This window comes from Lepus europaeus, chromosome 16, assembly GCF_033115175.1.
Source record: "Lepus europaeus isolate LE1 chromosome 16, mLepTim1.pri, whole genome shotgun sequence".
NCBI lineage: Eukaryota > Metazoa > Chordata > Mammalia > Lagomorpha > Leporidae > Lepus > Lepus europaeus.
This window is the reverse complement of record NC_084842.1, coordinates 4,731,326-4,746,255: the sequence shown is the minus strand read 5'-3', so window position 1 is coordinate 4,746,255 and position 14,930 is coordinate 4,731,326. Positions and strand designations below refer to the sequence as shown.

The 14,930-nt window shown below is 38.7% G+C and overlaps 1 protein-coding gene across 3 annotated transcripts in view; it reads left to right on the top strand.

Moving 5' to 3' along the window:
- ADAM9 (ADAM metallopeptidase domain 9) overlaps positions 1-14,930 on the top strand; it is a 151,187-nt gene that overhangs the window by 47,436 nt on the left and 88,821 nt on the right. For all 3 annotated transcript variants that reach the window (XM_062212891.1, XM_062212892.1, XM_062212890.1), the window contains 3 exons: positions 5,990-6,161; positions 11,342-11,434; positions 12,756-12,951. In XM_062212891.1, the coding sequence (XP_062068875.1) occupies positions 5,990-6,161; positions 11,342-11,434; positions 12,756-12,951 (461 nt within the window). The remainder of the gene's footprint in view (positions 1-5,989; positions 6,162-11,341; positions 11,435-12,755; positions 12,952-14,930) is intronic.

Below are 14,930 nucleotides of genomic sequence, written 5' to 3'. Positions count from 1 at the left end.
AGGGTGTTGTTTATTCCCCCAGCACCTGCAAAAGCCTGGGATCAATGCTAAGAGCCAGGATTGAATTCAGATCTCTGACATGGACGTCAGGAACCCAATTATATGAACCAACATTACTGCTTCCCAGGGTTTGCACCAGCAGGAAGCTGGAGAAGGGGCCAGAGCCGAGCAGTGAACCTGGGCACTGTGATATGGGATGCCAGCAGGTCAACTGAATTCTTAACTGTTAGGGTAAACACCTGCCCTGTGCTTGCTCTGCCTATCCCCAATATTTTTTTATTTTTTTACTTTTTTTTTTTTTTTTAATGTATTTGATAGATAGTGAGAGGGAGAGACAGAGAGAAAGGTCTTCCTTCCATTGGTTCACTCCCCAAATGGCTGCCATGGCCGGCGCTGCGCCAATCTGAAGCCAGGAGCCAAGTGCTTCTCCTGGTCTCCCATGCGGGTGCAGGGACCCAAGCACTTGGGCCATCCTCCACTGCCCTCCCAGGCCACAGCAGAGAGCTGGACTGGAAGAGGAACAACTGGGACTTTTTACCTGGCGCTCATGTGGGATGCCGGCACCACAGAGGGAGGATTAACCAAGTGAGCCATGCCGCTGCCTCCTATCCCCAATATTTTTAACACAGACTTGGGAGAAAAAGATTAAGGAAAACAAATCTTTTTTATTATTTGCCAAAAGCCTTGGTCTAGATTCTTTCTTAAGTCAGAATAGTGTCTCTGCTTACTCTTTTGTTATAAATAATTGAGAGTTCATTTTTTTTTATCTCCTTGTCAGTCTGTTAAAATCATTCAACCTCTCACATTCAAAGACTCTTGTCCAGTAATAGTTAACAGTACCAAAAATGGTCTAGACAGACTGCTTTCCATTCCCAAGGTGAGGTATGTCTAATTCCCTGGCAAAATGTTTTACAAAAAGAATGTTCAGGTTCTTCTTACCTATAAGAGACCTGGCCATGAATATGGATGATTCCTTAATAATTGTATAATGCAGTGTAGTTTTGACTCCTGTTGCTACTTTTGGCATCATTACTCAACTTGAGTAGAAAGAAATTCTACCAGGGCACCAAATTTCCCTGATTTTTTTTTAATGTTTGAATGTTACTGCTTATAGTTATAGTATATAACATTTTGATATACATAAAAATGATAAATGGGTTACTGTAATTAAGCAAATAAGTATGTCCTTCCCACACAGTTAGCTTTTTTAAAAAAAAATTTGTGGCAAGAGTGCTTACAGTCCATTTAGCAATAATCTCAAATACGATTCTATTTTATTAACTATAGTCCTCAGATTATATATTAGATCTCTAGACTTCTTCATTGTGTATCTCTACCACTTCATATCCTTTGATCTACATCTTTCCATCTTCCACGTCACTGTTACCACTGCTTTGATTTCTTTCTTTCTTTTTTTTTTTTTTGAGTATTTTATTTTTTACTTAGCATTTATTTAAGGTATACAATCTTCATGCATTTAATATATACAAATTTAGGAACATAGTGATTCTCCCCACCTGACCCTCCCTCCCTCCTGTACTACCACATGTCTTCCTCCTCCTTCTCCTTTTCCATTTTTATTTTTTACAAAGATTTATTTTCTATTAACTTTATATATATTAGATTAACCCTATACCAAGTAAAGAGTTCAACAAATAGTATGAAAAAAACAAAAGCAAAAACTGTTCCTTAACAGTTGAGGCACCAGCTATTCAAAGTTATTGCATCTCGAAGTGTTAATTTCACTTCTATAGATTACCTTTTAGGTACTCTATTAGTTATCACAGATAAGGGAAGCATATGATATTCATCCTTTTGGGTCTGGCTTACTTCAGTAAGTTTAATGTTTTCCATTTTCATGCATTTGGTTGCAAATAACAAGATTTCATTTTTTTTTCCCACTGTAGTATTCCATGGTGTACATATCCCATAATTTCTTTATCCTATCTTCAGTTGACAGACATTTGGGTTTATTCCATATTGTAGCTGTTGTTGAGCTACAGTAAGCAGGGAGGTTATAGATGCCTCTTTCTTATGCTAGTTTCATTTCCCTTGGGTAAATTCCCAGAGTGGATGGCTGAGTCATATGTATTCAGATTTCTGAGGTATCCCCATACTGTCTTCCATAGTGGCTGTACCAGTTTTCGTTCCCACCAAGAGCGGATTAGAGTACATTTTTTATTTTTTATTTTTGACAGGCAGAGTGGACAGTGAGAGAGAGAGAGACAGAGAGAAAGGTCTTCCTTTGCCATTGGTTCACCCTCCAATGGCCGCCGCGGTTGGCGCGCTGCGGCCGGCGCACCGCACTGTTCCGATGGCAGGAGCCAGGTGCTTCTCCTGGTCTCCCATGGGGTGCAGAGCCCAAACACTTGGGCCATCCTCCACTGCACTCCCTGGCCACAGCAGAGAGCTGGCCTGGAAGAGGGGCAACCGGGACAGGATCGGTGCCCCGACCGGGACTAGAACCCGGTGTGCCGGTGCCGCAAGGCGGAGGATTAGCCTGTTGAGCCACGGCGCCGGCCTAGAGTACATTTTACCCCACATTCTTGCCTTCTTCTTTTTTATTTGTTGGACTGTAAAATTTCCAAAGATTTGTCTTTTAGCTTGGATATTCTTTGTTGTGCCTCACCAAGCCTGTTGTTAAGGGTTTCCACCACATTTTTCATTTGATTTGTTGAATTTGTTTTTCATATTTTATTTTGATTACTCTTTAAAATATCAGTTTCATGGTAAAAATTTTATTCATGTCATGTATGGATTATTTTAATTCTTGTATTTACTTCTGATTGCTTTTGAGTATTTCTATGATTAATCTTTTAAAATCTGTTTCCTGCATTTCATCATCTCTTTGTCTTCACATTTTAATATTGAAGTGTTGTTGTGTTCCTTTGAGGGGGTCATGTTGTCTTCTTTATTCTTGTTTCTTGAATTTCTGTGTGGACTGTGCCTCTGTGGCTTGGTGGAGTTTCTGTTCATTCATTGAATACCCAGAGATGTGTTCTGGGTGTGGTCTGGGAGCTCTGGTCAGTCTCCAGGGTGCGGTGACTATCAAAGGTGATGCCCAAGTTAGGCATTGCAGATCTACTCTTTTTTAGCAGAAGATCGATTAGCTTATTGATTAGCTCTGTGGGCTAGTTACTCTTTCACCTCCTCTCTTCTATGGTGAGCAATGCCCTGGGTGTTAGCTTACAATGGGTGTAGTATTCTCTGCTGTCTGGTAAGAACCTTGCAAAGGATCTGTGCAGTCCTCAGTGTCAGCACGGTTCCCATTGCAATGACTCATTCCAGGCAATCAGCGAGATCTGAGCATGTGGAACTGCTCATAATGATTGCCCATATATCCCTGCTTTGTTTTCTACCTCCGTGTAGTTGGCATTTTTTTTTTTTTTTTTAGATTCCATACACAAAAATCATACAGTATTTTTCATTTTTGTGTCTGGCTTAGCATTATTTCCTCTAGTTTCATTCAAGTTATGGCAAATGACAGGACTTCTTTTATAAGACTGAGTCATAGTCCATTCCATTATATGTGTGTACATGTATGAGTATTGTGTTTAACCATTCATACATTGATGGACCTTAGGTTGTTTCTGTATTTTGGCTACTGTGAATAATTCTGCACTGAAGATGGGATTGTAAATATCTTTAGAAGGTGGTGATTACATTTTCTTTGGGTGTATACTCAAAAGAGAGATGCTGATTATATGTTAGATCTGTTTTTAATTTCTTTATGAATAGCATCGTGTTTTCCACAATGACTGTACCAATCTGCATCCCCACCAGAAGCATATAAGGATTTCCTTTTGTGTACACCCTTACTAGCATTTGCTATCTCCTGTCTTTTTAATGATGGCCATCCTAACAGGTGCGAGGTAATACTGCATTGTGATTTTGATTTGTATTTCCCCTGATGATTAGTGACATTGAATAACTTTTCATATACCTTTAGGCTACTTTTATGTCTTCTTGCAGAAATCTCTATTCAAGTCACTAGTTTATTTTTACTGGTTGTTTTGTCTTTCTGTTATTGAGTTGTATGAGGTTTTTAAAAAATATAGTGAGGATATTAACCCCTTATCAAACACATGCTTTGCAAATATTTTCTTGAAATACATAGACTGCATTTTCATTTAGTTTAGCTTCTGAGGAAGCTTTAACAAGTAATCAAAAACACTGTGGTACCAACAGACAGATAGACCAATGGAGCAAAATAGAAATCAGTCCAAACACAGTATGGCCAACTCATTTTTGATATGGGCACCTTGGAGATATAGTTGGAAAGATACTATAAATGGTGCTTGGAAAATTGATTTTGACATGTAAAAGAATGAAAATTTGACCCTCATTTTACACCACATACAGAAATCAACTGAAAATCACAAAATACCTAAATGAAGGACTTGAAGCCATAAAACTCTTAGAGAAAACACCAAGGCCGGCGCCATGGCTTAACAGGCTAATCCTCCGCCTTGCAGTGCCGGCATACCGGGTTCTAGTCCCGGTTGGGGCGCCGGATTCTATCCTGGTTGCCCCTCTTCCAGGCTAGCTCTCTACTATGGCCCGGGAAGGCAGTGGAGGATGGCCCAAGTCCTTGGGTCCTGCACCCGCATGGGAGACCGGGAGAAGCACCTGGCTCCTGGCTTCGGATCAGCGAGATGCGCCGGCCGCAGCGGCCTTTGGAGGGTGAACCAAAGGAAAAGGAAGACCTTTCTCTCTTTCTCTCTCTCTCTCACTATCCACTCTGCCTATCCAAAACAAAAACAAAAACAAACAAACAAAAAACACCAAGGAAAAGCTCTTGGCCTTAGCAATGGTTTTTTGGGTATCACACCAATAATAAATAAGTGGAATTATCTTTGATAAAATTTTAATGTGACTTGGATTTTCAAAGCTCTGAGATGTATAGGTGTATTTCCTAGTAGTTTTCAAAGCTAAAATTAGCTAGTACGACTATCTGAAAACATTTTTTAAAAAAGATTTATTATTTATTTGAGAGGCAGAGAGAAGTCTTCGATCTGCTGGTTCACTCCCAAAATGTCTGCAATGGCTAGAAGTGAACCAATCCGAAGCCAGGAGCTTTTTCTGGATCTCCCATGCAAATGCAGGGGCCTGAGGACTTAGGCCGTCTTCCACTGCTTTCCCAGGCCATTGCAGAGACCTGGATCAGAAGTGGAGCAGCTGGGACTCGAACTGGCACTGATTTGGGTTGCCGGCACTGCAGGCCATGGCTTCACCTGTTTTGCCACAGCACCAGCCCCTTAAAAATATTTTATAGTTACATAGTAAAAGACCTAAACAAACCCACATATAACATATCAAAATTATATAAAATCTAACATAGGCAAGTTCTAACTGGACAATTTTTAAAGCCCATCTCTTAACCATGATTCTCAGGAATTACTATAAAATCATAGCTCAAGCTGAAAACCAGTCATATAGGAGTAGCTGAAATTCTGCCCTGTGCAGTCTGCCTCTTGACTTTCTTTTACAACATTCCCAATAATAGCGGGAAGGAGGGGAAACAATATGAGAATATTATCCTGCAAAATGAAAAGAGAATTGGACAACATATAGCTAGCTTCCAATATTTGAACTTTCACTGTGTTAGATAAATAAATTAGTGCTGTCCTATAGAACTAGATAATTTATAAGTTTTCTTGTTGCTGAGAATTTTGATTTTGTCTTTCAGTATAAGTGATATCTTTGAAATCTGTTTTCTTGGAGGTATAATACATTACAACCAAAAATAGTGAATTATTATGTTGAAGTCATGTTAATAGATTATTAATGTTAATAAATTATTAATAGTTGAAGTCATGTCTGTATTTATTATCAATAGATACTAATTTTCATTTCTGTATACTTTTGTTAGCTCATTTTCTACCATTTAAAATACTCATTTCTTGTTAGTGATGACTTAAACGTTTTAAGAATGAGTAATCACTCTGACATAAGTTTTTTTTTTTTTTTTTTTTACTGTTTCTTTCAGAGGTTCCAGAAACTTCAGCAGTTGCAGTGCAGAGGACTTTGAGAAATTAACTCTGAATAAAGGAGGAAACTGCCTTCTTAATATTCCCAAGCCTGATGAAGCCTATAGTGCTCCCTTCTGTGGGAATAAACTGGTGGACCCTGGGGAAGAGTGTGACTGTGGTAATCCACAGGTTAGTTCAGTTATTTATCTTGGCTTTGTAAAATTACCGTGATACACATAGAAAGTAACATGGTTTGACCTGAGCAATTCTTCAGGAGCTAAAGTAAATCTATTGCCAAAATGAAGTTTGTTGTTTTGTTCCTGTGGATGTATACCTGGGATTGGTCATCTGCTCATTGTATAACAAATCCATCTGTTTTATAGTCAAAGAATGTGCCATATTTCTTCTTCTTCTTTTTTTTTTTTTTTTTGGCCTCTCTTCTACCATTTCTATTATGGTTATTGGCTTATATATTTATGTTAGAAAACCAATCTGTTTTTTTATGTGGCTCTTTACTTGGTATTTTTCACCATTCTGCACTGCATTGCAGAAATATCTATTTCAGTTGGATTTATTTTAAAAATAAACTGAAGCTGACCAATTAGCCAGAATCCTTCAGTATCAAAATACTTGCTACTCAGACTAGCATTCTCCCTTTATTAACTCTCAGTTCACTTACTGCTCTCTGCCCTTAAGAGTCACGGTGAGTTCTTTTTTTTCTGACTGCTTTCAAAGTTCTGTCTTTTGATATGATTATAATGTTTCTTGTTGATCTTTCCGATTCATCTTATTTGAGGTCTTTTGGGCTTCCTGGATCTGGATATCTATTTCCTTCCCCAGATTTGGGAAATATTTCTTTGAAGATGCTTTTTGGAATTCTCTCTTTGCTCCTGTGGGACTGACAGCTGCTTAGTGGTGGACAATGAGTTCTTACAGCTCTTTGCACATTTCTTTCTCCTACTATGGCTGATTTACAATGATCAGTGTTTGAGGTTGCGGATTCTTCTGCTTGCTGTAGTCTGCTGTTGCACTTTTTCTTGTTTTTTTTTTTTTAAAGTTCTTTTTTGTTATATTTTTTATTTACTAATACACAGAGAACAGATTTCATAGATACCATTCTAAGAATACAAAAATACTTTCTTCCTTCCCTCTCTCCCCCTTCCTTTCTTTCCCTTTTTTCTTCTAATTTTTTTTGGTGATAACATACTTTTAATTTACTTTATAATCACAGAGTCAGTACTCCTCTAAACAAAGAGCTCTACAAGTAGAAAGTAGAGAGACTACTGTTCTGCAGGAATACAGAAAAGGGTTGTAAGTGATAATCAAATCACAAGATACCAGTTTTGCTCACATTTGTTAAGGTTTTTTTGAGTCTTTATATTAGCTACCATACATTGGAGAAATTGTCTTTTTGAGTCTGGCTTATTTCACTAAGCATAAAGGTCACAAATGCATCCATTTTGTTGCAAAAACAGGATTTCATTCTTTTTTATGGCTAAGTAGTAGTCCATTGTGTATACTTACCACTTTTTAATTTTTTTTTATCCAGTCATCAGTGGATGGGCATCTGGGTCGATTCCATTTACTTTACTAAGCCAGGATGAGTAACTGTGGCAAGTGCCCACCTCCTAGTTTAACTTGCTGTCTTGGTTCTCTGTAGACCCCAGGGGTCTAATGTATTCTAGGTCCTAAAGGTGCTCAGATGCAGGTGAAATAGAAGCTTTCTCCTGATTGTGCTATGCCATGGATTCAAATTATGACAAGGGAGTGTCTCTAATGATTCTTCTGGTAGTGGTGTGGCTGGGTTTTGCAGTTACCTGGGTTTGGTAGGCCCTTAGCTAGTTTCTGAGTTTCTCACTTATGGAATCGATCAGCATGTTGCTGTTGGACAGATGCCTGTGTGGTAGGAGAATATGACTTCTATTCCACCACCTTGGTGATGACACTCTTTTATTTTTATGCATAAAATATCAGACTTAATATATTATGTGTACATTTTTTTCTCTTACTGTATGGGATGCTAGCACTGCAGGTGGCGGCCCCCAGATTTTCTCTTCTTCCATGAAGCCATCTGTCTATCTTGGCAATGGTTTTGCAAAAAAACCCAAACAAACATATTTTATATATGTGTGTGTGTGTGTGTAATTGAATACAGTGTCAAATAAAAACAAGTTTAGATTTACTTAGGGAAAGGCTTTATTTGGAAGAAAGACTTTTGCACTAAGGACAGTGCTGTGATCTCAGAAATCTTCAAGGATCTCAAAATCACAGAGAAAAAATAAAAAAAAAATTAATAGAGGGCAAGCAGAAATAAGGAGAATTTTTGTAAATGGTAAGCTGCAGACACTAAGAGAAATGGCCAGTGATGTTCTAATAAGAATGTGTCTTCTGTGGCCAGTTTCCAGGAGAAGATGGCGGGGGGGGGGGGGGGAGTTCTACCTTTGTGTGTGTACACATGCAGAGTTTATGGTTCTGTAGGAAAGAGGGAAGGCTAACTAAAGTTTGGTCAAGATTAAGCAAAGGAGAAGAATTGGCCAGTTATGTGCATTTATTTATTTATTTTCTAAATATTTATTTATTTGAAAGGCAGAGTTACAGAGAGACAGAGGCAAAGAAAGAGAGAAAGAGGTCTTCCATCTGCTGGTTCACTTTCCAAGTGTCCGCAATGGCCGGAGCTATGCTGATCCGAAGCCAGGAGTCGGGAGCTGCTTCCCAGTCCCCGACGAAGGTGCAGGGGTCTAAGCACTTTGGCCATCTTGTACTGCTTTCCCAGGCCATAGCAGAGAGCTGGATTGGAATTGGAGCAGTCGGGACTGGAGATGGCGCCCATAAGGGATGCAGGCACTGCAGGCGGCAGCTTTCCTGCTACGCCACAGCACCGGTCCCCCAGTTATGTGTATTTAGTCAACAGTAATCTGAATATTTTTAAAGTGTACAGACTGGTAAGTTTTGTCTGTTGGATATTTTCCTATTTCCTACTTTTAGATCACTATTTTTAGACATTTGAAACCATCAGGATAATGAATCTGCTCTCACCCCCCAAAATTTTCATGCCCTATTGTCATCACTTCTGCTCACCCCTCTGGTTCCCCCTTTTTCCTCAGGTAACTGTTGTTCTTTCTATCGCTATACATTCTTATGAATTTCCTGGAAACTTCCACCAATGGAATGCCGTTTTCTTTTGGTCAGGCTTTTTCTCATAATTCATCTGTTTTCCAGCTGTCCCAGCAGCTCATTCTTTTTTTGTTGTTATTATTGAGTCCTGTGGATATATTGCAGTTTGTTTATATAATCATCTGTTGATGGATGTTTGCATCATTTCAGCTATATTACAAATAAAACTTCTGTATACATTCATATGTAGTCTTTATGTGGACTAAGGCTTTTATTTCTTTCGGGTAAATACCTAGGAGTGAAATGAGTTGGCTATATGGTGGTTGTATATTTAACTTTCCAAGAGACTTTCAAACTGTTTTCTAAAGTGGTCATACCATTTCTTATTCCCACCATCAGTGTATGAGAGTTCTGCTTCCTCAACAGTATTTCACATGGGCAGTCTTCAATTTTAGCCATTCTCTTAGGTGTGAAGTGATGCTTTATTGGGGTTTAATTTGCATTTTCCTCATGACTATGGATGTTGAACTGATTTACCATCTGAGAGTCTTGTGATGATGTGTGTCTGCAACTCTCTCATATAAAAGAATTTATTATTTGTTATTAAGTTATTTGAAAGTCGGGGCGGGGGGAGGGGATCTTCCACCCGCTGGTTCGCTCCCCAGTTCTCTGCAAGAGCCGGAGCTGCGTCAATCTGAAGCCAGGAGCCTGGAGCTTCCTCTGGGTCCCCTACATGAGTGCAGGGGCCCAAGCACTTGGGCCATCTTTCACTGCCTTTCCAGGCCATAGCAGAGAGCTGGATCAGATATGGAGCAGCTGGGACTTGAACCTGCGCCCACAATGGGATGCTGGCACTGCAGACGGTAGTTTTACGCACTATGCCACAGTGCCACCCCACCTTTAACTTTCAAATAAATAATCTTTAAAAAAATAAATCAGACTCAGGCGGCCAGCGCTGTGGCACAGTGGATTAACGCCCTGGCCTGCAGTGCCGGCATCCCATATGGGCTAGTTTGAGACCCGGCTGCTCCACTTCCCATCCAGCTCTCTGCTATGGCCTGGGAAAAGCAGTAGAAGATGGCCCAAGTCCTTGGGCCCCTGCATCCCCGTGGGAGACCCGGAAGAAGCTCCTGGCTCCTGGCTTCAGATTGGCGCAGCTCTGGCTGTTGCAGCCAATTGGGGAGTGAACCAGCAGATGGAAGACCTCTCTCTCTCTCTCTCTCTCTGCCTCTCCTCTCTCTGTGTAACTCTGACTTTCAAATAAATAAATGAATCTTTAAAAAAAATCAGACTCTGAGCATAAGGAGAAGTGCACGCATGGATGCTCACGTTCCTTTATTATTAAGCATACAGTTAGGAACTGAATGTTTATTTCTCCCCCAAATTCGTGGGATGAAGTCCTAATCCACCAGCCTGGCTGTTTATGGAGATGAGGCCTCGAAGAAAGTAATTAAGGTTAAATGAGGTCATGATGGTAAGACACTGGTCTAATAGGATTAGTGTTCTTTTGAGAAGAGACCCTGGACACCTTGCTATCTTTCTTCGTGTGTGCATACACTGAGAAAAGGCTGCGTGAGCACACAAGAAGAAAGCCGCCATCTGTAAGCCAGGAAGAGAGCCCTCACCAGAAACTGAATTGGTAGGAACCTTGGTCTTAGACTTCTAGCCTATTTTATTGTGGTAGTCTGAGCAGACTGAGGCATATATCTCTTTGATTTTAGTCTTTTGAAATGCACGTATTTTGAGGTCTCTTTATTGTCGAAGAGATATTGATTAAAATCCAGGATGTAAGTGGCTGTTACTGGGGAGTAACTGTGATAGCCAGGTAAGAATGATACGAATTTTAGTTTTAAAAATAAGAAACTTATTGGGAAGGTGTTGTGGCATAGTTGGCTAAACCATTAGTGGCATGCCTGCATCCTGCATCCGAGTGCTGATTTGAATCCTGCTACTCTGCTTACAATCCATCTCCCTACTAATGTGTCTGGGAAGCAGCAGAAAATGGCCCAAGTGTTTGGGTTCCTGCTGGCCATGTGGGAGACCTAGATGGAGTTTCTGGCTCCTGGCCCAGACCTTTCAGTTGGGCAGACATTTAGAGGAGTGAAGCAGATGAATTTTGAAAGACTGGTTCCTTTCTCTTTACATTTCTCTTTCTTGCCCTGCTTTTCAAATAAATAAATCTTAAAAATAATTTGTTAATGCATTATGATGCTGATAATTCATTTCTCTTATTGATAGTTATTTTGTATTCACAGGAATGTGAATTGGACCCTTGTTGTGAAGGAAGTACTTGTAAGCTTAAATCATTTGCTGAATGTGCATATGGCGACTGTTGTAAAGACTGTTGGGTATGTAATTCCTTCCTATTAGGAACAAAAAAACATAAAATTAATGGATTTCAAAATTTATTTTCTAAGATCCCTAGAAGAGCGGTGTTTTTATAAAATTTCATGTCAGTTGTTTGTGATTTAGAATCTTTTCTTGAATGATGAATGGAGTATTGTCTGTTGATTTTTTTAAGTGGGAATGCCTTTTTTTCTCCTGGTTTTCAAAGTAATATATGCTTGTTAAAAAAATTCAACAATGCCAAAGTTGAAGACAGAATAGAATGTAGAATATGAAAGATCCTTTGTCATTTTATACTCTTCAGTTGCCATGGTTTATAATTTATGGTTAACATAGTCACTCTTTATAGTAGGGATGTGTGTGTGTGTGTGTGTGTATAAGTAGGTGAACAAAGATACTTTTTTTTAAGATTTTTTTTTTTTTATTTGAGAGGTATAATTACAGACAGAGAGAGGGAGAGACAGAAAGAAAGGTCTCCCATCTGCCGGTTTACTCCCCAGACAGCCGCAATGGCTGGAGCTGTGCCGATCCAAAGCCAGGAGCCAGGAGCTTCCTCTGGGTCTCCCATGTGGGTGCAGAGGCTCAGACACTTGGGCCATCTTCCACTGCTTTCCCATGCTGTTCGCAGATAGTTGGATCAGAACAGGAACAACCGAGACATGAAGTGGGGCTCATGTGAGATGCCGGCACTGCAGGTGGAGGCTTTAGCCCACTATGCCACGGTGCCGGCCCCCATAGATATGTATTTTTACCTCCTGCATTTTTCAGAAAGATATTAAATACCTTTTTTTTTAAATTCATGTAGTTCTACATGGTTATATGTTAGTACTCCTTTGTATAACTACACTATAATTTTTTTATCTAGTCAACTAATGATTGGCATCTAGATTGTTTATTAGAGAAATTCATTTTTCTGAGTATGCATAATAAAATTCTTATATATTTTATATATTTTTCAAGAAATACACCAGTTTTCTACCAACAGGGGTATCAAATAATTGTTTCCTTAAGGTAAAATTGGTTACTAGCAAGTGCCATAATCATAATTATTTCAATAGATGTCAGATGTTTTGTTTTTATTTGATTTACATTACTTTTCATTACCAATGAGATTTTTTCATTTTCCATATTTATATATTTTATATATTTCATGTTTATGATTTTTATGAGTTGCCTGTCATTGACTTTTGTTTAATTTTCTTTTGAGTTATTTAATTTCATGTTGTTAAAACCCTTTTAGATATAAATACTCTGGTTTTGGACTTGAATACTATGTGGAAATTGTCCTGTTATTCTTGTTTAACTTAAATTTTATTACCCTAGTTCCTTCCAGGAGGTTCTTTATGTCGAGGAAAAACCAATGAGTGTGATGTTCCAGAGTACTGCAATGGTTCTTCCCAGTTCTGTCAGCCAGATGTTTTTATTCAGAATGGATATCCTTGTCAGAATAACAAAGCCTATTGTTACAATGGCATGTGCCAGTATTATGATGCTCAGTGTCAAGTCATCTTTGGCTCAAGTAAGATACTGTTATTTACACTGAATAATTTTCTTCATTTTTTTTTTGCTTTGTAGTCTTTAAAAAAGGAAATCAGACATTATTGATAAAGTTGTATTGTTTCCCGTCTCCTATCATATCTTTTTTCTTTCTCCAGAGGCAGTCATAGCCATGAAGTTACATTATGCAGACTCTGTTGGTGCTTTTGCTTTTCCCATCGCTCTCTTTATCTTTCGTGTGTAAAACTTCCCCTTCCCCCAGCATATATTTGCATACACACAAACATACACAGTATCACTTTGTAGTTTTCATAATGTGAAGCTGTACCCCTGAGTTTTCTGTTTGCTGTTGGTTTGCTGTTGTCAGAATGTTCTTGAGATCCATCTATATTGATACATCAATAGTACATTAGTACCATTGGTTGAACTCTTTAATTAACAAACAATTATTCTTAGTCATTTAAATTTAACTGAAAAGTGATCCCTGTTAAATATAAGAGTGGGAGTAAGGGAGGGAGGAGATGTACAGTTCGGCACATGCTCACTCGGACTCACCCCTAATGGAAGAGCTAGAAATGGGCCAGGGGATTCAATTCAATCCCATCAAGGTGGCATGTACCAATGCCATCTTACTTGTTAAAGTGATCAGCTTAAGTTCATAATTGATGAAAAAGATAGGATTAAGTGACAAAGGGATTACATAAATAAGACCAGTGTCTGCCAATAATAATTGATAGAATTAAAAAGGAGAGAATGATCCTACATGGGAAGCAGGATACCCAGCAGACTCATACAATGGCAAATGCCCTAAACAGCACTCTGGCCTCAGAGTCAGCCCTCAAGGCATTCGGATCTGGCTAAAAAGCCCATGAGAGTTTCACAGGCATGGAAAGCCAAGACACTGTGGGGAAAAAAAAAAAAAAAAAAAACTAAATGAAAGACCTCTGGTGAGATCCCAGTGGGAAGAACAGGCCATCAAAGAAGGCAGTACCTTTCTCTGAAAGCAGGAGAGAACTTCCACTTTGAATATGGCCTTGTCTAAACAAGATTGGAGTTTGTGAACTCAAGAGGCTTCCATAGCCTTGGCAGCTCATGACAAGAGCCTAGGGTAATTACTGACATCATAAATAAGAGTGTCAATTTTTAAATCAACAACGGGAGTCACTGTGCACCTGCTCCCCATGTAGGACCTCTGTCCTTAATGTGTTGTACTATGTGAATTAACGGTAAAAGTAGTCTTCAAATAGTACTTTACACTTTGTGTTTCTGCGCGGGTGCAGTCTGTTGAAATCTTTACTTAGTATATACTAAGTTGATCTTCCGTATATAAAGATAATTGAAAATGAATCTTGATGAAGAATGGGATGGGAGAGGGAGTGGGAGATGGAATGGTTGTGAGTGGGAGGGAGGTTATGGGAGGGGAAGCTGCTATAATTCAAAAGTTATACTTTGGAAATTTATATTTATTAAATAAAAGTTAAAAAAAGTACATTAGGTTATTCTATTAGATAAGTAGATGATGATTTAGTTATCCCTTCTTTTAATGCTAGGTATTTAACATGTTTTGAATTTTTCCCCCATTTTTCCTTTACAAAGTTTTTATTTTATCAAAGCTATATACACAAACCGCTAAATTACTGTCTAATGTTTACTATGAAAAAAATAAATCCTATTACTACACAATATCTGTATTCTTTGAGGCAACCTCTCTTAGCTGATATTTTTGTTGTTTGCTCTAGAATTTAGATAATTTTTGATAATGCTACTTTTTGGTTTTACCATTGTAGGCATTAACTATTAATTTCTCACTATGGAAGATGAAGGATAGTTTTCTTTCTTCCTGTTCTCTCTAACTTTGACAATTCTCTTCATACTCATGTTCATTTTCTATTATCCATCTTTCTGATTTGGGTTGACTATCTAATTTTAGTTATAGCTGTGTTGACTATTCTCAACTGAAATATGTAGTATATTATTTTTCTCTAAAGGTAATAACTAACT